This window comes from Siniperca chuatsi, linkage group LG7 (assembly GCF_020085105.1).
Source record: "Siniperca chuatsi isolate FFG_IHB_CAS linkage group LG7, ASM2008510v1, whole genome shotgun sequence".
Lineage (NCBI taxonomy): Eukaryota > Metazoa > Chordata > Actinopteri > Centrarchiformes > Sinipercidae > Siniperca > Siniperca chuatsi.
In genome coordinates, this window is record NC_058048.1 from 25033527 (window position 1) to 25056936 (window position 23410).

Genomic DNA, 23410 nt, shown 5'->3' on the forward strand with positions numbered 1-23410 from the left:
TCCAGATGACTCTCCCATCGCTCAGTCAGGAAGGGGGACTGGAGCCATTTATGGAATCCACCTCCTCCCGCCTCCACCAACACAGTCCAGCCAACAGGCACAGAGAGCATTTGCATGCTTTGTAGTACACCACGGGCAACAAAACTCAGCTACAAGTTACACTTTCATATTCAGATAGTTTGTTGGTTTCACCCATTTTTTTTACCTAGAGTATTTGCCCTCTTGCTTGTAGGACAGAGGAGCTCGTCATGTGTTGAAGATGGTAGTCAAAGCGAGTAGAAGCGTATGATTTATCTCATCCTGAGGAGAGGGAACTCAATTCCCCTGCATAGTGTTTGTTTACCCAAGTGTAGCATGAAATCCTATCAGTTCAAATACACGGGGATGGGCCTGGCTATATTAAACGCTTGCCCAGTGGTCATGCAAGTGGTCTGATGGAAATTGGAAAAACTTTGCTGTGTACTGTAATCCACTGATTTCTCATCCTGACAACTGGATACGTGAAAGACAGCGTCCCCTCTATGGTGTAGTTAATGAAAACACCATCTCCTGTCACTGACACTCCATCTCCAGCATAATGGAGCTTTGGTTATCAATATGTGAATGTCCTGTAGCGGAGAAAATTAATCTCTGGTGCCTAAAGTGCATGATGAGATGTGTGAATAATTCACAGCTTCTTGTTTATCTGACCTTGAGTGTGTGTGTGTGTGTGTGTGTGTGTGTGTGTGTGTGTGTGTGTGTGTGTGTGTGTGCGCATGTGCCTGATTGTGTGTTTTGCTAGCTGGGAAGTGCTACGGTTCCTACTGTCAAACCTGCGCTGGTGGATGGAAGAGTACTGCTTTGACGGCTTCAGATTTGATGGTGTTACTTCTATGCTGTACCATCACCATGGGATCGGTAAGGCTGGTTTGTGTGCATCTCATATTTCAGGACTGGGTAGTGTGTGTAAAGCATGTCATCCTCCTCTCCTTTGAAACCCACAGTGCAGTGTACACCACTGACGCTTAAAGAAGCTTAAAGAATAAGGCCAATAGGAGTTTTGTTGAGGGGTCTGACTGATCCCAGCCATCATGTGGTGAAATTTCTTATCAAAAGCATGTTTCAATTAAAAAACATAAGGCCACAATAGTGTAACTGTTGCCTAATAACCTGTGTCTATACATGAAAATGTTGCCAAAAGGCTCAGGATAAAAAACATTTTCCAGATGATTATTTATAAATAAATGTAGTTGAGTGAAAAACTTGGATGAATTATTAAAATTAAATGGATTATTTTTAAATAATTTTTAAAAATGAGGTACTCACCGGAAGAACAGTACCTATACTTGAGCCTGATTGGTTGACAAAACCTGTTCCTCTACAGTATTTCAAATAAGGTCAAGTGAAGTGTGTAATTTTAGTTGCCTGATTGGATGGATTTTAGCAATTATTCAGTGAGGAGAGCGAATTAAATCAAACAATGATTTCATTCTATTCAATGGTTCAACCGTTGTTGGTGGTAATGCCGGCTTTGCAAATGTTTTATGAACTCAGCACGTTTGTCAGGCCTCCTGCATGCAAACAAACAAAATACAATTTTAAAACGTTCAGTATCAAAGATAGAGATCAAGAATGCATATTTACAATAAAATGCTAAGCACTAAGTAAACAGTAGACATTAAAATGAAAAAAGATTCAAACTTTACACAGAGACCACAGGAAATAATCCAGTCATTTGCAGTAGCTGTCACACAGTCTGTAATATGTGTATTATATTACTGTGAATCTCTTTGAATATCCTACAAGTACAGGTAAGTGCTACTTTACAATCTCTAAAGTGGCATCTTACTGTGTAGCTGGTGTACTTGTGAGCAGATAATTAATCAATGACAGATGTCTCCGTACTAGTTTCTAACCTGAATGACCCTGAAATGAGCCATAAAAAATTACATTTATGTCTTAATATTAAAGACAGTTTAGAAATATGTCAAAGATATGAAGTAAACCAGTAGCAGGACTTAAAGAAACTGAGGAATGAAGGATTTTAGATGTTTGGATGGAATACAGTGTGCTCACTGTGAAAAGCATGTGTGGTGTTTACTCCTCAGGCTCAGGCTTCTCAGGGGACTACAGTGAGTACTTTGGCCTACAGGTGGACGAAGACTCTTTGGTTTACCTGATGCTTGCCAATCACATTCTTCATACCCTTTATCCTGACTGCATCACTGTTGCAGAGGTAAAACACACTCTACCACACACACCTTCAGCATCCACTTACTTTGCAATGACACTGCCCACAGCTACTATTAATTAAAAGCACTTATTAGTCAGGCATAGCTTACTTACGTATTCATTGGTGTAATTAAGAAGTAATGCAAAAGGAAATGGGATGTCACTCTTTTTTGGCCTGTGGTATAGGATTTTCAGCCCTTAATATGCGAGTTGTGTAGTGGTATTGATGTGATCTTGGCTGACTCCTGGGAAAGAAATCTGTGCACACAAAGAGAAAATGTGATATGAAATAGTGTGACTTCTTTGCAGGATGTGTCAGGGATGCCTGCTCTTTGCAGAGGAGTGGAGGAAGGAGGACTTGGTTTTGATTACCGTCTGGCTATGGCCATTCCTGACAAGTGGATTCAGGTAAGATGATTTACTTCTTTTTAATCTACCTCTTTTTTGTGCCCTTTCTGTCTGTTTTTTTTTCTCCCCAGCAACTTTTACGGACACTGTAGGCCTATGCTCACACAGAAACCTCTGTATGAGCCAGAAATACAGAGAGAAAACTGAAAGCTTTCAAAACAGGGATAAAAGACAAAGTGAGTGACAGTGCATGTTAGGAGGCAGTAAACACTGTTGTGCTATGTGTGCCTGTTGCTAAGGTTTTGAGCCTTTTCAGAAGCTTTCAAGTGTAAAACTTGTGTAGTAATACAGTGACACAAGCATCTTGCCCTGTATTTTCCTAGAGGAACCTGCACACTGTTTTGCTCCGGTGTAACTTGAATTGACAAGGAGCCTTGATACAACTGGAAACTAGATGCAACATGCACCAGGGGAAATAGTACAAACATTATCAACTGACTTCTGAAATTTAGAAGTACAATGTAAAGGCGTAAATCCTTCGAAAAGTTCTTGTTTCCACTTGTACAATACAAGTGTGTGACAAGAAAAACTACAGCGGCCTGCACAATGTAGGCTACTTAATTGCAATTCAGTAGAAAAGTCCTGGGTTAAAGACTATCTTTGTGAAGCTTATAATGTTCAGTTTTTGTTGACTCTGTCTCATAGAGGTATTTATTTACTGTCTATAGCAAATTCTGTAGTTAGTGATATTAGGTTGCATTATATATTGTGTTTGTACTGCATTATATACTTTTCTGGTCACTTAGTGTATAGGCAACAAACTGAACCAAGCCACGATGAATTAATTTACTCAATGATAGTATTCCACATTGATTGCTTGCTGTAATCAAATCCGTGTTTTTGCAGATGACTTCATTGTTTCAGTAATACCAACACTATACTATAAAACAGAGCTTTTTTCACACTGCTCCTATGAGCCTCTGCTGTTCTATAATAGGAAACATTAATTTTATTACACCTTTCATAATTAAAATGCTGCTCAGTGGTTTACATAAAATTACATAAAAACAAAAAATTTAAAATACAATAAACTAGAGTAGAATAACATAACTTTTTATTAAGCAAGGCTAGGCAAAGTTATACCAAATACCAAACAGGCTACTGACTATAAAGACTAAGAAGGCTTAAAGTGATGATAAAATGTATATTTTAAGTTATCAGTATTCTATTTCTATGGAACAAGTAACAATGGAAATATTTCTACAATAATAATGTCACATTCACAGCGAGACGCACTTACAAATGTAAACAGGTCACGTAATTTTCCTGGATTTCGTATGCTGTTACGGTGAAAGTGGTCTAAAGTCTCTTCCTGTGTGAAGAGACTCAGCACTTGAGTTGTTTTTTTTCACCCGGAGCTACACATTTTTTTTTTTTAGTTTTTCTTTTTTTTAAATCAAACTGAAGAAGGTCTTTGTGCTTTTTCTAAAGCAGTGCTAATTTATTTTTCTTTTTTCTTCCTTAATCCTACCTGCTGTGCAAATGGGAAGGTCATTATTTATCCCTTCAAACGCAGAGTTATGAATAAATGATGGAAGAGACATAATTATTATTGGAAATAAAATGTTATGTTAATGTAATGTTAACTTGAAGGTCATTTAGTCGCTGATCCAAACAGAAATTTCTTTTGTGATGTTTTTTTCTTAAGTGCAGCATTTGAATAGGCTTGCAGTCACGTTTACGTTTAACTTTGATTCATTATTCAGCCTGAAATGTCTGTCCTTGGGGTAGCTTTATAAGATGTCAAAGCAAAAGATATTTCTCTGTTTGATCTCAGAGCTCCGTTGATTTTTCCCAACCATTCAGACAATCTGAATAGTTGAAGATCAGAAACACTACTTTTCCAACAACAAATCCTTGTCACAGCAGGGTTATCACCCTCCACTCATTCTCAAGTACTGAGGGTAATTTCAGCCGTAATGAATTATTGAAGAAAAGGGTCAGTTATTTTCATTCTAACAGTAGGGACAGTAAGCTATGAAGAAATATAGAAAATATAATTTTGAAATTGAAATAATGGAATTTTCATGAATGACTTGAAATGGCAACAGAGCATGACACTTTATAGTCCTAAAATCCAGACATTCATTGAGCGGTGAGTTCCCTCACCAGATCTCTGATACCTTTTCAAGCTTCAGTGAATTTGAAAAATTTCACAGTGTAATCTGTGTGAGGTTTAAATGTGGTAAAGATGTGTTCATTTGTGGAGATTATCTTGCTTAACAAATTGAAGAAAATGTGTCTGTGAATCATCAGTCTTTCTTCACTTCAGTATTTTCCTCAATGCCAAAACTGAAATTAAAAATCGTGAAAGCTCTGAATGGAGTTTTGTCATGTTGCTCTCCAAAAAGACATCGTTGCTCTACTTAAAGATGAAATGTGACTTTGAAACCCCTAAGTAGAAAAGGATAAACTTTAATTGAAAATATAAAAATGGAAACTTTTCTTTCTTTGCTCTTGCTTTATTTTTATTACATTTTAAATTACCCTGCCATCATTTCAGCATTTCAACACTTTGTTGAAAACTACTGCTAAAACTACTTTTAGTTTAGTAGTTGAGGAAAAATTGTTAAACATCTTAACCACATTGTCTTTTAGTTTTGGTTATACTGTACTGAGGAAAAGTTAGTTTGGAAGACTGAAGTCTTGAGTGTAAATGAAGTTTTTCCATGTTTGCTGAAGGTTACCATCAGTGCCACACAGTATAAGGTGCAGCTCTTTGTTCTGCTATCTTCCGAACAAAATGTAGCTCATGTGTACACACTCAAACAGAAAAACACCCACTGAAGTAAAAGACATTGAACAGCCGCTGCACTTGCAGGTGGGTTTACAAAAGGAATTGTTGTATATCTGTGGATGTTTATCAGGACTTATATACTGTATATGTTTAGTATGCTGATGATGTTAAGTCACATCAAAATGTTACCTCACAAATATCCTATGCATGACTTGCAGCAATGGTTGCAGAAGAAGCTGGGTTTATTTACTCTTAAAGATATTGTGACATTAAATATATTTACTATATTATAATTTTATGTTCATCTCTTTAATAACAGTTGCTCAAAATAACTGGTAGCTCAAAATGGCAGTGAGAAGAGGCTCGATGATAACCTTAAACGTAAATACTCAGAAACCATTTTAATAGCTTTAGTTAACAGCACATACAACCTTTAACGGAAAACCTGCTATTTCTATTTGAGTCTTAAATCTCATACATAATTGACACCAACACTTTATTACCCCCCCCCATAAAACTCTGATGGACATGGGATATTTTTGACATAAAAGTCTATATGAAGAGTTTTTAACACTAGATTTAGAATATAAAATACATCAGTACCTGGGCCAACAAATTGTGAGAATTTGTTATAGTTTAATTTTTAGATAATTCAACCTCGGTCTGATACAGTATTTGGGTTGGGTGATAAGAAAAAACAGTAAATTCAATTTTTAGAAGGGTAACTACAAAAACAACTTGAATATTTAATATCACTACTAAAATTGAAAGAGTACTTTCTTTCACTAATCATTACTGGCAAACATATAACACCAGTGATGAGTGATGTGTTACCACCCAGCGCTGCTTCAGACTGGATAGGAATTTCTGGGTGCCAAATATTCTCCGTCCTTCCACAACAACTGTTGAAGCACCCTTTAGCTCGGCACTTCAGCCCAAACTGCCTCTGTGAAAGTACTTAATGGCCCACAATGGGAAAACATTGTTTATAACTGTGCAGCCATCAGGTATGAAAGTCCATAACCGTATGATGTTGAAGCCAAGTAGCACAGGGAAAGTGCATGCATAGCCAGCCATCCATCCATCCAGAGATAAATAAAGGTTATTATATATTTCTTTATCTAAAAGTAATTTTTTTCTTGCTGTCTATTCTGATGGCAGCAACATCCTGCCATACATGTGCAGACTTGCTCTCAGAAAGCTTTTTTCAGCCTTGTTGTGAAGTAGTGTTTGCCTCTTCAGGAGAACTTGGACAGATTTCCTTGGGATCAGTACATAACTGATCATTTATTTTCTTGGTCCCCTTAGTGTTTCCTCAAAGCCTGTATTAATAAAAATGCCACCCATTCATTGTCAGTATGCGACTGTTATTATGTAATCAGCAAATATTACTTTAGAAAGTACATTTGTAGGAAAGTAGACAGGCAGGTGACCTCTGGGGATGTGTCTGTTTGTTTGGGTTGGCTGGGGGATGAATGTGGATTGTATCGTGTCCTGTCTGTGTAAGCGTGTGTGTGTGTTTGTGCATGTTTAGAGGCCTTTTCTTGTTTGATTTTTGAGGGGAAATACTGTTTGCAGAATGCCTAAAGAGGTTATCTGTTGTAAGATTCATGAAATGCTGTGCCTTTTTATCCACTAGCCCACACTGAAAGTTATATTTACTCATATTTTTGGTGAAAAAGCAAAGCAGAGTGTGTGACCTCGGCGCCGCATGCATCCTCTTGCACTACAGTTTCTTGTGTTTCTCGATGGGGGAAGTCTATGCATCGTTAATCAAGTCTGTCTCTCACAGCGGTGGGTTTTACTCAGTAGCGAGGATGGAGGGAGGAGCAGAGAGGGGCAGGGTGGGGGGAGAATAGTCCCAGGCTTGACCTTCCTCGGTGATGCTTGCAATAGCTGTGCAGCAGGCAGTGCTGTAGCCTACCGCTTAGACGCAGCCTACTCCGCAGTAACCAGAGGTTTCACAGGATTATCCTCTGGAATCCTCTGGAGAGGTTGTTGCTGCTTTTACTTTAAAAACAATATTGCTTGCAATGCAATATTCATTTAGATACCTCTTTTGGTTGCATTTTTTCAATTAAATGTGTTGCTTCTGTGAGGAGACTTGACGCAACGTGAATCGTAGGCTGAAGCTGGAGGAGAGCAAGTGACCAGCGAAATTCATGTATTTCTGCGCAGGGAAGCGTTCATATGAACATGCCTTGGTATAGTCAGTGAAGTGCACTCAGGGCTAGCCTTGCCTCTTCTCACAGAGTGTCAATTAGGGAGGGATTTGAATGGACTGAAGTGGAGCCTCCAGTGAGGTGTGCGTTGCAGAGAACATGGAGCGGGGAGGGCGGGCGTTCAGACAGACAGACAGACAGGAAGAAACAGAACGGAAGAGAGACAAAGAGAGAGCAACAGAGCTGTGAGCTTATTTATAGATTCACATGTGTGCACGAATGAATCTCTCTCGGTCCTCAAGCAGGGCCTCACGCTGTGTTTCGTCCCCAGCATGACTGATTGATATGACTCATTTACTGGCTGCAGAAGGCTGTTAGGACCAACAGGCTGTGAAAAATTAAGATATCCTAATGAGAGGACCAGATAAGGCGCACAGCACAAGTTTGGATGATTTGATCTGATTATGACCATAAAATGCTGTCACTCCTAATGGATAATGTTACAAAAGCCTTCTAATTTAACAAGCACCCTTCCCTCCAGCTACAATAGATTGAGATGTAATTGAAACAATTAGAGGCGGAGGAGGTAGAGGGCTCGTTGGTCGCAGTTAGGATAAGAGAAGGCGATGCAGAGAATTCTCCGGCATCCCTCTGCTTCTCTCAGCTCTTCAACTTGAATGACCTCCCCGTCAATTGTCCTGATTCTTGTTTCTGTTCCTCCATTCATTTTAATTGAATGAAAATATCAGTCTGCACAACTCTCTCCTCATTAGTTTCAGGGGAAAAATCCATTTCTGGTCCACATACTTTGCTCTGTCCATCATACTGGAAACACTTTCAATTAACATGACTTAATAAAATTCCAGCAAGCAATGATGGACTCAAGCTTGTTTATGTAAACCTGTCAGCAGCTTCATCGCCTGCATTTAAAGGGCGCCCACTCACTTTGACCCCCTTGGCCAGTGTCGTCCTCCTGTCGCCTCCTTTAACGGCAGCATCCTGCTTTATTTTATTGGCTAATTGCACTCTGAGGCCTCCCTTGTATGGTGCAGGATTTAGACGGTGCAGACCTCTTCAGCAAGGCTTTTTACAGGAAAACTGTGAGGTGAGCTAAGGTGTGCCTTTCAGCTGAGTAAAGCCTCTGGCAGAGACATTTGCGTAGGCAGGAAGTTCATTAATTTCTAAAACTGTGAAAATATAAAGATAGGGAGGCATTAGCTTGATCCATGCAATTGAGTGTTACACACCTTCGTTCTCTGCTCATCTCTGGGGGCGGCAGATGCCTCCATAGCAACACAAACACAGTTCCAGTTGTGTTTGCAAAGACTGCAGAGGCAGGATGCTTGGGCCAGCCACCAAATGTAAAGCAAGAGCTTTACACTAAACACTCCTCTGCCCCCAAGTCCTTCCCAGCGCCATGTGATGGTAGTAGAGAGGCTCTTGAATCAGTCACAGCATGTCAGCTGCAGTGAGATGACCTCATCCTGCACTGCTAGATTTTTTTTTTTAAATTTTATTTCTGGCTCTGCCTAATTAATCTGGGCACTCTGGTTGGCTCCTGACAGCAGGCTTGTAAAGTAAGATTTGTGCACTGCTCATTATCATTGATGAAGTGGAGTGTCAGTGGTGCCAGGAAGCTCGGCTGGTCGGGGCTGATGTGGGTGAGCTGGTGGTAGGGAAGTCGTCAACCCAGTCACTCCTGTCTGCGCTCCGACAGTCCCACTCCCAAATTAATTGCTCCCAGACCACTTTTGCGGTTGAATTGAATTGTAATGATTCATAAGGAAGTGTAAAGTGTCTGATTGTACGTGGATGTGGAGGCGGCTGGGATGATCTCCGGGGTATATCCTGCAGATTCGGTTGTTTAGCTTTTATATTGGAGCTGGTGGGGGGGAAAAGAAGCCAGCATTTAGAGGCTTTATTTATTTTCAGCTGGTGTTGCATTCTAAGTTTAGCTGCAGGAGTGAAATCATCACGGTCATCGTGACATTTTTAAACTTTTTATTACTGTTCAATTTATCCATATATTATCTACTGTATTGTAACATTGTCCAGGATGCTACTAAACCATCCTACCTCAACAAGGTACTTTTAATTTAGAAGAAGGTCTTTAGAATAGTAACCTGGTAACTATGACTCATCTGCCATGATTATTAGGAAATTATAGTGTTAATGTTTTGCACACCTGTGGTTATGTGTCTGTTTCTGTATGTACTTGATAATCTCCCTGATGTTTTTCAAATTTGTTTCTATCAATTGAATTTTCCAACCTTAACTCATATTCCACTACCTCCTCCAAGGACTTTTATTGACCTTTCTGTTGTACTTCTCGTTACCAATATAGAGTACCACTGAATAAAGAGCCTGCACTGTAAAGCCATCTGTTCTGTTACATGTCTTCAAGGTTCATTTTTAAAACAAAATCTCATGCCAAATGACATTCTTAATTCCTTTTATTTAAATGTTGATTCCTTTTCTGATTGTATTTACATTTTACCTTTTGATATATTGGGGAGGACTTTTCATTAGACGGCTTGAGGATCTGAGGCAGTTCACTGAGCTCAGAGGGAGTTAAAAGGTCTGAGAATTTGTAGTACATGCAGATGATAAGTGCCTGGCTGAGGTTTTCTGGTGGCATTGGCAATGACTAATATGGCCACACAAGGCTAAGGTGAAGAAGAGTGAATGTGAACAGATGGTGATATATAGAGCGGGATAGCCTCTATTTAGGTGTACCAGCCAGTTCATCTCAGACATATTGATTGGCACAATTTACTCTCTTTACTCAGAGGATTATGGCTCTGTAGAGTAATATAAAGGTTTCCTGACATGTCAATCAACTGTCACAGCCAATTCCACCAAGCAGACTTCAGCCTGTCACTGAGATGTGCTCGCCAACTCCCCCACCAATCAGGCAGGCTGCATGTCCATCACCAAGGGTTCTTGGAGGGCATAAACCCTCTTTTTTTTCCCCATTTAGGAATGATATTGATACTGTGGCTTTCTAGCATCTCTCTTGTTTATTAAATCATCTCTGTGCCCACAACTGTCTACGTAGTTATCTTTGCTCTGCCCTGTGCTCTCGTTTGCTTGTGTAACTTTGAGTGATTAAGAGCAGTTTTGGTGACCGTATAGCAGCACAGTGTGGGCAGGTGTGCTCGAGATGCATGTTTTGGTGGCCCCCCTGTATCCTTCTGACCTCTGAAAATGACTCGTTTGGCAGGAAGTGTGCATGTAGGCAGGCCAATGGCAGGGCATTGATTCCATGGTTGGATTTATTGTTGAATCCCTCCGTTTGGATGAGAGGCTCTGACCTTGCCCATCTCAGGTGGGAAGAGCTGATGCCTTACTACCCATGGGCTGTAGTGAAGTTATTAAAAACTCCATTACCGCCATTCAAAGGTAGACATAACTCACAGTGCGGATATAGAGATGTCAAAACAGAGATTGATCTGAGAAAGAAGTGTAACCCAGAGAAAACTTAAGAGAGGTAGAAAGACTGCCAGAGCTGAAATACTGAGCTTTAGACATCAGTCAGAGCCCGAATGGATCTCTGAGCTACACATCTATCATACCCATTTTCAATAACCCCTCTCTGTCACTGTGTAGATCCTGAAGGAGTTAAAGGATGAGGACTGGAACATAGGCAATATTGTCTACACACTGACCAACAGGCGCTATGGAGAGAAATGCATAGCCTATGCAGAAAGTCATGATCAGGTAGGCTATTTTCTGAATGATCCTACTTCATAGTGTCAATGAAGTCTGCAAAATCTCTGTTGGTAATAAAACATAACCCACCTTTCCAGGCTCTCGTTGGGGATAAGACTCTGGCCTTCTGGTTGATGGACAAGGAGATGTACACCAACATGAGCTCCATAAATCCCATGACACCCATCATTGACCGTGGCATGCAGCTGCATAAGATGATCCGCCTCCTCACTCATGGTCTGGGTGGAGAAGGCTACCTCAACTTCATGGGTGAGTCATCATGGTAACACACAGATAATCTACTCCCTACAGTTACCTATACATTATAGTGTATACTAGAATAAATGATAATAAGAAGTATAGTATTACCCGCAATCCTGCAAACCTCTGCAATCCTGTTTTTTGATGACATCTTATAGTATGATTTAGTGCTGAAACAGAAAACAGAAAATTAATTTACAACAATTATGATAATCTATTACTAATTTCAATCACCTAGCAAGCAAAAATGCCAAACATTCCTTTGACGTCACCTTTGGCTCTAAGAAATTGTCATGGGCATTTTTTTCTGACATTTTATAGTGTGAACAACTAATCGATTCATTGAAAAGAATAATTGACAGAAAAATCTGTAATAAAAATAATTGTCTGTTGTAGCCCTAATATACTTACATATATTTTTGCCTGGATGAATTTCATTTACAAATATTCCATTTACAAATGCTGGCATCAAATTAGCAATATACAAAGAATTTAGCTCACAATGTACATACTGTATAATCATGTCGATTCAGCTCTCATATCATGTATCATATCGCATATGGCACAACGTATCAAACTGCATCAACTTACATGTCAAACTGTATGTGATAAAATTTTATGATCAGGTCATATTAATATATGATTGTACCAGGTGACATTGAACAGTGAAGAGGCAATCGAGGTCATGATTGTGAGGCAGCGTCCTTCTGTTTGGTTCATTTTTTATTAAAAGAGGTGAGGACAATCACTTCATATCCCTCTCATGTAATGTATTCTTCCTGAATTTGAACCTCTCCCCTCAGGCAGACACAACAATCCCTAAGTGTTCACTGAACAGATCTAAATGTGCATTTATTGTCCTGTCCATCCAAATTCTCCACAGGCAACAGACAGAAACAGGCTTCACTATAAATTTTTAATTGATGAGCTTCTGTGTTCATTTGCGCTACTGTTAGGGGTGTTACTATTATTTTTGTTCTATAGTGTCGTTTATTTTGGTACATATCATTATGTTTTTAACTTAAGGGTAAGAGTCATAAACATACCCTAATTCATAAAGACTTGAAATAGCTTAAAGTAGCCCTTGTTACTTATTTTCCATTTGGGGTAAAGTGCTCAGTTATTAGATGTGTTATATTTCTTTCATGGATGTATCTCTGGAGTAGCTCGCCACCAATGAGTCAAGGCTGATAATAAGCATCAAAGGAACCTTTTGAAGTGATGTTGACATTAATACTCACTTTCCAGAGCTGATGGTGAAATACAGGACAAAAGCTGTCTAAGATCAGATAGGTTACTTTTTTTCAAATAGATCCAATTTCACTGTTGAGATGCTCCTCAGTTTTTAACACATCATCTGAGCTACGGCATGGCTTTATCTGGGCCTGCTGGTAAAGATAATAAAGTGATAATTAATGATGTTGGAAGTTGACCTTGGTTGAAGGGAATATATTTCCTTGTATGTGTCGCTGTCTGACTTAATGTAGATACAGCCTACACTTGTCATCCACAGCATTTTAGCTCCACCTGGTGACTAGGTGATCTGGTCAAGCTCTGAGTCCAAACATTCAAAGTATTTCTACAATGCCTGTGCTGCCTGTTTGGATTCATTATCACTCAGTATTCACTACGATGTCCAGTGATACTCGAGGAAAAAGAGTGAAACACCCTGTGAATTTCTGCTAAGTGGATTGATGTGTGGGGGGAAAAGAAGCACAATCAAAGCAGCTGTTCTCGATGGACAATCATAACAGGGCGGCTCATAATGAACAGGATGTCAGAGAACTGACCCCATGTGGGCAGTTGAAGGACAGTTGATAGTAATCATATCTGATTCTCTGGCTAAAGTGTAGTTTAAAGGAACACTCTGCTGTACTCTAGGTGCTTTGTCTCCCATGGATTTTTTACTCTCAACCAATCAGTGCAGCACCAGAATCATCGAGAGTTGATATAGCAAGTGAAAAACAATACTTGAACTGGCAATTTGACAATGATTTCATTAAGTTCCGCACACTGAACTAATAGCTTCTGTCAATGTTTACTGAGCAAAGTTTTGATCCAACAGAGTTCTTGCTCTGCTATTGTGATTCTTGCCTTTAGTTTGCTTTTTGATCCAGCAGTCTTTTTTTTTTTTTTTTTTTTTTTTTTTTTTTTGTGTGTTCCCTGGCTACACCCTTTTTTGTCTGTGAGCAGTTTTTAACCGCCAGACCAAAGATAATTCCTCTTGCTGATGCAGTTTGTCCCAGTCCAGACTGGAAGCTGTTTATATTTTACTGCAGACACTCATGGACACTCAGTGACTGTCCTGAACTCCCTCAGTTATTCAAATTTCTTCAAAGGGTTATGAGGACATAGAAGGCTCTTTATAATGAACAGTTATGTCATTGAAACATGATCCGTATTCAAACAGACAGTTGCGACTTTTCCATTTTTACTTTTGCATAAACCTTGTATGCATCAGTTAATTTGTCAGTTTCTGGACAGTTTCTGTTGTGATGGATTCATGGATCTTCTGTAGTATTAACAGGAAAAGTACCCAAATAAAGCAAAATAAAATCTCATCTCCCTTTTCAAAATGATTACTTAACAGTTACTGCTAATTGTGTTCCATTTCCTTAAATCAGATTTTGCAGAATTACTCAGACCAATAAGGCAAACTCACAATTCAAACTTTAATTTATCCCATTCTATCAAGTAATGCTCAGTGGTTTGAGGATCAGAGATATGGGAAGGAGACCAGTATTAAGGAGGAAGAGAAAGGAATATTGTTCTCTTTTGAGAACTGCTGTCTGGCTGACGAAAAGAATGGTGCTATCATCTTTTGATAACAGTAATAATAGATGAAATTTTTCTGAAGAACACAAAATCAGGGAATTGAAAAAAACTTTAAAAATCTACAAAGACACATTGTACTGAAGTTCATCAAGAACTTTCCAGAGTTCAGGCCATCGGGCGTGCATTAGGGAAATGCTCAAAAAAAAGAAAGAAAATCAAGTAGATCTGAGATGACATGCCGTGTCGATGGATCAATGACGGCAGAGTCATTTAGTCAGTGCTGAGCAAGAGCAAATTGTTTGAGCAAGCAAATCAATTTGAAGTGCCTAGCCTAGAAAACCCCATTTATTTACTTATGACCAATAGCAAACACTACACAGCAAGAGGACAGAGTGAGCATCTGGTTTTGAGCTGCTGAGAGATGGATACTGTAAAGGATGTTGGAGTGTCAATGACATTAAAGCCCCAAGTGGCGTGGCAGTAATGAAACGCCTCAGTGGTTTCATCATTACATCAGCAGGGACAGAATGGAAGCGCTCGCACTTTCTGACTTTCAGGGCTCACAGAGACTTAAGATAACCTTGCAGATTTACTGTCTAAATTAGTGAGCTAAAAACTTCTCCCAGCATTCTGTATTCATGGAGTGCTACAATGCAACAGGCAACCATTATACTGCAGCCTTGGACGGTGAATTGAAAACCAGGGCTTCCTCCTTATACATTTCAAATAGATAATCTCACTGCGAGCTAACTGTGCTTTCAGGCTCGTGGTTTTGGATTTGGATTTTGGAACGGGGCAATCCCACCACTGCTGACCAGTAATGCCTATTTAATGTGCAAACTGGGAGTGGGAGTGTACATTAACACAGTAACAAGAAATCAATCTAGCAAGTGCAAATAATCATTGCATCACGTCTGCATCTTTTTTTTTCTTTTTTTGCACTGCATCTGAAACCTTCTGTGACTCTCGCCTTCCCATCCCCTCTGATTCCCTCATTGATCTTCCTTTGCCAGAATCCCTCCAATGGAAAACACATTGATCCTTGGCTCCTTCTTGTGCTGCTAATTACTGAGGGGACTGTGTCACTGTCAGGCCCTTATCTGATGCAGGGCTGTGTAGAGGAGTAATGGGATGTGCCAGCTGAAAAGCTGTCTGACATAACCTTGTGTAAACATGGTTACCCCCCATTAATCATATCGTTATTGGAACCACAATAAATTTAAGCATCAACATTATCCAAAAATGTTTTAGTTATTTTTACCACCCTTTAGCATACTAACATTTCTTAGTTAGCAATACACATAATGTTAAGATGAGGCTGATGGGAATGCCATTAGGTTTGCCGATATTTAGTCATAACCACAGCACTGAAATTTTAACCAGATGATGCTAGATTAAAAATCAGGGGATTACCAAAGTAATTAAGATGCATCCTTTGGTGACCATGAATGTCTGAACCAAATTCCATGGCAATCCATCCAATAGTTGTTGAGAGCTTTCAGTCTGGACCAAAGTGGTAGACTGACCCACCCCAACATTGCCATTCCTAGAGCCACGCAGCTAGCATGGCTAAAAAAACCTTATTTGTTTTTCCCCTTAAATGATAATTATGGTCTATTACAATTTGGGGTTTTTACTTTTGTAGTTTTGGCCATCAGTCCTATCAGTAATAATAACATTGCAAGTTCATTTCTGAGATCAAAGCGGCGACATCACTTAAAACAACTCCAGTGGGCCAAGAAACATGAGCAGTCAGGTCAAACAGGTTTTAAACAAACCCCCAGGTTAGCCAAACTTGTTTGGAAGAGAAAACATACTGCAAATAGTAAAACTGTTGTACGTTGTAAAACGTTGTAAAAAAACTGAAATGATCCTTTTAATGGTTGTTAAAAAACAATCCTTGCATATATTGTAACTCCTTTATCTCTGGTAACAGTGCCCCAGATATATTATGAGCCACAAATTATGATTTTTATTTATGTGTGTATTGTGGTGAGAATCTATCATATTTCATCCTTGTACAGAATGTGCTATCTGGTTTACTTCAGCTGTGAGGAGGCAGAGGAAGATTATTAACATGGTGATTAATGCAGGCATATGGGAGGAACATTGCTGTGTTATCGTAGAGGAGAGGGAAATGATTACCTAAATGGAGGTGTGTCTAATGTGTTTCTTTAAAGCTGAAATGAAGAGTCAAAGGCTTCAACAGGGCACTGAATCAACCTGTACAGAAAATCAATCATCTCCACTAGACTCTATAAAATAATAACATTAGAAAACTGAAAGTAAATACAGGCAAAAGGAGGCTGGTACACTTACACTGTTAATGAAGTGTAGCTCTTTTTAACGCTTTTATCAAAGAACCAGCCTGTATCTGGGCTCGCTGTCTTGGACAGAGATTAAGCAGATCATGTTTTTTTCTCTAACCCCATATGCGACACACACTCTCACAGAGCAAGTGGATGATAAGAAATAGCTTAATGCTGCCTGCTCATTAATGGAAAAGTCCACATTTAAACATTTTCACATTGTTAACAAAAATAGCATTTCTGGGTACATTTTGTTGTGTGGTTGTGTTCTTATTTGTACAGGACAAGTGTGGGCCAATAGATGAAGTCACATCACGTTAAAATATTTTGAGTGCAGGTTGGAGTAACAGTTCCTTTATATGCTCATTATTTTGCCCTGACTGTGTTCCCTCAGTCTAAACCAAAGGAGAAAAAAAATCCATTGTTTCCTTTTGGTTCTAGTCCATTTAGGGTTCACTCTGACTCATTACAAACAAACCAAAAGTTGTAAACATAATGTCACATGGACTGACAGGTAAATTTATTTCAGTGACCAACAGCAAGTTACGCTGTGCTTGAAGTCTTCCCTGGTGGTCACAAAAAGCTCACACAAAGAGAAACAGTTGGTCATGAGTAGCAGTTCGAACTGTAACATGACTTTAATTGTCATAAATAATGAATGTGGTGACAGTGTGGAGACAGCTGACAGAAATTAGCCATTTTGTACTGCGGTATGATTGGGGGAAATTGTTGCCATAATCAGCAGACAAATTATGCAAAATTGTTTTGTTTAGCTTTGAATACATGCAACTGTCACATATCCATGTTCACTGAGGCTACAGACCCAGAGCAATAGAAACCTATTTTTTCAGCTTGTCTCAGTGCATTGGTTTGGTCAATGACCTAAATGACAGTGTTCTCACCTTCCTAAAGAGACCAAACGGGCCAACTTATCTGAGTTTGTTTAAACCACAGCAAACAAGTTAACATCCAAATCCATTGTAGTGCAGGAATACCAATGTCTCATGTGTCATGGAGGGTTCTAAGGGCTGAATGCTAGTTTTGGTCCCATTGAACACATTTTCACTGATGAGCACATCTTCAAACAAAGGGTAGTAAGCAGGGAAATCACCTGGTACACTCATTGGTTGGAAAAACTGAGCTCCCAGAAGCCAAAGCCAAATACATACTAATTGCATACAGCATGTACAATATACACATTTTCATAGTATACTGTTTTTTTTTCAGTATACAAGAAATCAATGTACTTTTCAGTTTTGTACAAGGAGGTCATACAAGAAGTGGGCTGACAGATGTCAATCAAACTTCAGCTTTGGAAAACTGCTGCTAATTAAACTTTAAGTGAAAACAAACTTTTTCCAGTTTTTGTTTGTTTGTTGAATTTTGCTGAGCTATTGTTAAAATTTTCAGCTGTGAGTAGCGCCACTATTTCCTGTGTGCATTGCATTTTGGGACAACAGAGTCCATGAACAGGACGCCTGACAAATCAAGCAGATTTAGTATTACAATATCAATACACTGCATCTTCAAAACCAGCTTAGAATGGAAACTAGAATGTAGTATGTAATTGGGACACAGCTGTGGATATACTCAGCCCTCATACACATTACACATAGCTGAATACCTGTGTAATGCATTTGTAGCTTGTGTCATCATGGATTTTGTCAGTGGCATGTGAAGTACAACAACCTCTTTGATTGCTTTTTTGCAGTCTGAACTGTGCATGACACACCCCTGCATTGATCCATTTCTCACTTTTTCTTCCCCATAAAATGAATAATACTGCTAGGGTTGCTCTCACTCCCACCACCTACACATACTGTATGCAACACAGTGCAACACAGTGCAACACAGAGGGCCCATATCCCTAGGGTGTGTCGAAAGTCATTCTGGGAAATGTAGGAACTCTGAATGTGGATTTTTTTTCTCCTTTAAAAATAAGTTCCCTAAGGTAATCATGGGGCTTATTCCTTAGGTGCTACTTAAAGGGAGGAGCCTCTAGCACAGTGTTTGAGAGTGTTCTTTTATGCCATTGCTCCCTCTTGACATATCTTGATATCCTGTGAATGCTACCTGAGAATCCTGCATACTGTGACTGCCTTTGTAAAATAAAAGTTTCTTTTCTTGAAGGCAAGTTGTCAGATTGTAGCATGTCCTTGACATCTTTCATTCACCACAATCCTCAGTTTCATACTTGCCTTTTCAAGTGGGTTGAGAATAGACAGTATATAGTTTTGTTTTGTAACTGTAGTTTTATGATTACAAGTGGAGCCCTCAAACCACGGACCACGTACTGTCTATCAATATTGTAACAACTGTCACATAGTAAGTCTCCAAACTCCTGGTATCCGGTGCTAAGCACAGATGTGGGAAAAAAATAACTATTGCCCATCAGGTCAGTTAGAAGAAATACAGCTCTGTTAACCGTGTTTCTCTTAATCTCTTACTCCAGTTAAGGAGACTGGATTTATTTGTTTCAGAAATCATGTTACTTCAGAAAGCTGACAATAACCTAGTTACTTAATTGCATGAAAAACAAACTGATTTAGCCTTATAGCTTTAAATGGTGAACTGTGCATCTGTATATTGTACTGTACGCTCTGCACAACAGCTTTTATCAGTTATTTACACACCCATTTGTACCTGTCAGGATTCATCCTTTGAGAGGCCCAGGCTGGCCAATTGTTGCTCCACTGGCCTGCAACAATGTCCCCCAATACCTGGGGTCGTCTGTCATGGTGCTGCCTGTACCTGAGTCATTTCCACATACCCCAGAGTTTCATTGTGGCTTTCAGTTCAATACACATTAGTAACCAAACAATTCATCATGTGTTTTGTTCAAAATTTGTTGAACAGTACAGTGGTGTGGTTGTTGAGCAGAGAGGGAGGATGATTTAGACAATTAAGGAACACTCTTGAAATGGGCTATTTCTTCCTTGAGACTCTGAAGACACCGGGTAGTTGAGGAGATTGTCCCCCTTGTAGCAGCAGAGCACTCATGAGAACTTCATTGTCTTTTTTTCCTAAGGGCAGTCATGCTTACCAGACATATCAACTGCCAACCTGTGGCCAGGGCCATGACACAGCCCACAGCGGCTGGAACATCCTTGGTGAAATTGCTCTTTTGCTTTTTAATAAGACGGATACAAAAAGCAACTCAGTCAAATATGGGAGCCTTAACCTTTGAGAGACTCTAGCCATGACACTTTAACCCACTCCCAGATTTCATCAGGCAGCAGGGTGATGAAAACTGGCTTGGAGGTGCCCTCTAGAAAAAGCGTGGAGGGCCACAAAGGTGAAGCTTACTGCTGATGGTATGTGACACAGACTTCAAAACACCAGGAAAGTCTCACTAACCTTACGCTCCTGACTTACCAACATCCCAGGATGGGAAGGACAAGAAGGCATTGTCTTCAGTCCTGCCAAGAGGCATGGAGTTGTCTTCATCTGCTAAGGGAGGACACAGCAGCAAGTATCTGTGAAGGAACAGAGGGCAGCCTTCCATAACTACTGCCACACTACAGTACAGTATGCCTAACTGTGATTACACTTGCGCTTTATCCATAGTGAATGTATAATGCAATTATAGCACTGCTGTCTTCTTGTCATCTGATGACAAAGCCATGTGGTCCACGTACGGCTGGTTGTTGATCCCAATGACAGCATGCTTGGCACTGAGGTGACACTGATTAGCAAACCTGGACAGGAGTAAAGAAAAGTAGATGTGAAGCAGCACTTACACAAGCTACAGGGTTGGATAAGCTCATTCCGATTGGCTGAGCAAGAATGGAGAATAAAGCATGTCTGAAGCAGAGCTATATATATATATATATATATATATATATATATATATATATAAACCAGAGAGAGAGATTTGTCTGAGTTTAACATCAGAAAATTGCAGGTCATGAGTTTAGCTAGTTTCAACTGGCTTGATCTGTATAACAATGAAAGTTTATGGTGTGTTTCCTAATAATATTGTCTAGAGGAAGCATATATAAGGTGAATAGAATCGGTCCAAGCACAGAACCTTGTGGAACTCTGTGACTAACTTTGGCGTGCACAGAGAACTCACCATGTACAAACTGAGATCGGTCTGATAGAGAGGATTTAAACCAGCTTAGTGCGGTTCCTTTAATGCCAATTGAATGTTCCAGTCTCTGTAATAGGATGTGATGGTCAATGGTGTCGAATGCAGCACTAAGATCTAACAAGACAAGTACAGACACAAGTCTGTTGTCTAATGCAATTAAAAGGTTTTGCATTTGTAATTTTCACCAGTGGTGTCTCTGTGCTATGATGCACTCTAAATCCTGACTGAAAATCCTCAAATAAACTATTGTTATTTAGAAAGTCACACAACTGATTGGCGACTGCTTTCTCAAGGATCTTAGAGAGAAAGGGAAGGTTAGATATAGCTATAGTTGGCTGAAACCCCTGGATCAAGAGTGGGCTTTTTAAGAAGAGGTTTAATTACAGCTACTTTAAAGGACTGTGGTACATAGCCTGTTAATAAAGACAGATTGATCATATCCAGTAAAGAAGTGCTAAAGGTAGAACTTCTTTAAGCAGTGTAGGAATGGGGTCTAAGAGACAGGTTGCTTAGATGAATTAATCGTCGAAGTTAGTTGAAGAAGGTCGATAGGAGCAAAGCAGTCTAAAAATATATCAGGTTTTACAGCTGTTTCTAAGGTTCCTGTGTTTGAAGATAAAACGGTACCGGTCGAGGGCAGGAAGTGATGAATTTTTTCATCTAATAGTTAAAATTGTATCATTAAAGAAGCTCATGAAGTGGTTACTACTGAGAGCTATAGGAATACATGGCTCAATAGAGCTATGACTCTCTGTCAGCCTGGCTACAGTGCTGAAAAGAAACCTGTGGTTGTTTTTATTTTCCTCTATTAATGATGAGTAGTAAGCTGCTCTGGCATTATGGAGGGCCTTCCTGTATATTTTGAGACTATTTTACCAGACTAAACAAGATTCTTCAAGGTTGTTGGAATGCCATTTCCTTTCAAGTTTTTGTGATGTTTGCTTTAATTTGCGGGTTTGGGGGTGATACCATGGAGCTAACCTTCTTTGTCTTATTATCTTCTTTTTTAGAGGAGTGATAGAATCCGGTGTTGTTCGCAGTCATCCTGCAGCACTATCAACAAGATGGTCAATTTGGGAGGGGCTGAAATTAGCATAGGAGTCCTCTGTTATATTGAGACATAACATTGAATTAAATGCAGATGGGATCGCTTCCTTAAATTTAGCTACAGCAGTCAGATAGACGTCTAGAGTAGGAGTTTTTGCCTAATGGCGTCTAGTCCAGTAATAGCAGTTCAAAAATTAAGTAATAGTCTGATAAAGAAGGATTCTGTGGAAAGACTAGTAAATGTTCAATTTCAATGGCATATACCAGAACAAGGTCGAGGGTGTGAATATTGAAATAACCTACAATAATTACTTTATTTGTTTTAAGGACTAAACTTGATAAAAGCTCTGAGAATTCAGTTCAAAATAAGGATAAGGACCAGGAGCAGTACACTATAACAGACAGAAGTGGCTGTCGTGTTTTCCAGGTTGGGTGTGCTGAATTAAAACTCATTCGAAAGCCTTGTTCAAGACTAAAAAGAAGGCTTTCGAATGAGTTTTGTTTTTGTTTAATTTTGTTAATTTTGTTGTGCTATTTCAGCGTTTTTGTTTAGGTTTTTATGTATAACTCCTCTTCTGTTAACTTTTGATATTATTCATTTCACTGGTCAGATTTTGCAGGGGCCCAGAGAAAACTACATAGTCCGACATTGTCTTTGCATATGTACACACCGACTCAACATTAACTTTAGTGACCTCTGATTGTCGTAATCAGGAAGCGTTACCGCCAACGTGAATAACTTAATAATCTTACTGTATTTACCTTTATACTTAGCCAGCAGTTTTAAATAGGATTCAACATTGCCAACTCTGGCCCCAGGAATACATTTGACTATGGTCGCTGACTTCACGTTTCTCAAAATGGAGCTGTCAATAATCAGAGTTGGTTTCTCAGTGGGTGTGTCGCTAAGTGGGGAGAACTTGTTAGAAACGTGAACAGGTTGGTGGTGAACCATGGGCTTCTGCTTAGGGCTATGCTTCCTTCGGACAGTCACCCAGCATGAACTGCCTTTTTAAGGTCATGCCACAGCATGACCATAGGATTCAGGTCAGGACTTTGACTAGGCCACTCCAAAGTCTCCATTTTGTTCTTCTTCAGCCATTCAGAGGTGGACTTGCTGGTGTGTTTTGGATCATTGTCCTGCTTCAGAACCCAAGTTCGCTTCAGCTCGAGGCCTGCAGTTCTTTGGATGTTGTTGTGGGGTCTCTGAATGGCTGAAGAAGAACAAAATGAAGACTTTGGAGTGGCCTAGTCAAAGTCCTGACCTGAATCCTTTTGAGATGCTGTGGTATGACCTTAAAAAAGCAGTTCATGCTCGAAAACCCTCCAATGTGGCTGAATTACAACAATTCTGCAAAGATGAGTGGGTCAAAATTCCTCCACAGCGCTGTAAAAGACTCATTGCAAGTTATCGCAAACGCTTGATTGCAGTTGTTGCTGCTAAGGGTGGCCCAACCAGTTATTAGGTTTAGGGGCAATCACTATTTCACACAGGGCCATGTAGGTTTGGATTTTGTTTTCCCTTAATAATAACAACCTTCATTTAAAAACTGCATTTTGTGTTTACTTGTGTTATCTTTGACTAATATTTAAATTAGTTTGATGATCTGAAACATTTAAGTGTGACAAACATGCAAAATAATAAGAAATCAGGAAGGGGACAAACACTTTTGCACACCACTGTACAATGTTTGGC

At 39.5% G+C, this 23410-nt stretch overlaps 1 protein-coding gene across 3 annotated transcripts in view; it reads left to right on the top strand.

Moving 5' to 3' along the window:
• gbe1b (glucan (1,4-alpha-), branching enzyme 1b) overlaps positions 1 to 23410 on the top strand; it is an 84978-nt gene that overhangs the window by 35145 nt on the left and 26423 nt on the right. For all 3 annotated transcript variants that reach the window (XR_006378525.1, XR_006378526.1, XM_044201938.1), the window contains exons 8-12: positions 782 to 897; positions 2088 to 2215; positions 2521 to 2619; positions 11128 to 11238; positions 11328 to 11499. Coding sequence is in view for 1 of the 3 variants with exons in the window: in XM_044201938.1 (XP_044057873.1) it covers positions 782 to 897; positions 2088 to 2215; positions 2521 to 2619; positions 11128 to 11238; positions 11328 to 11499 (626 nt within the window). In the remaining 2 variants the exon portion in view is untranslated. The remainder of the gene's footprint in view (positions 1 to 781; positions 898 to 2087; positions 2216 to 2520; positions 2620 to 11127; positions 11239 to 11327; positions 11500 to 23410) is intronic.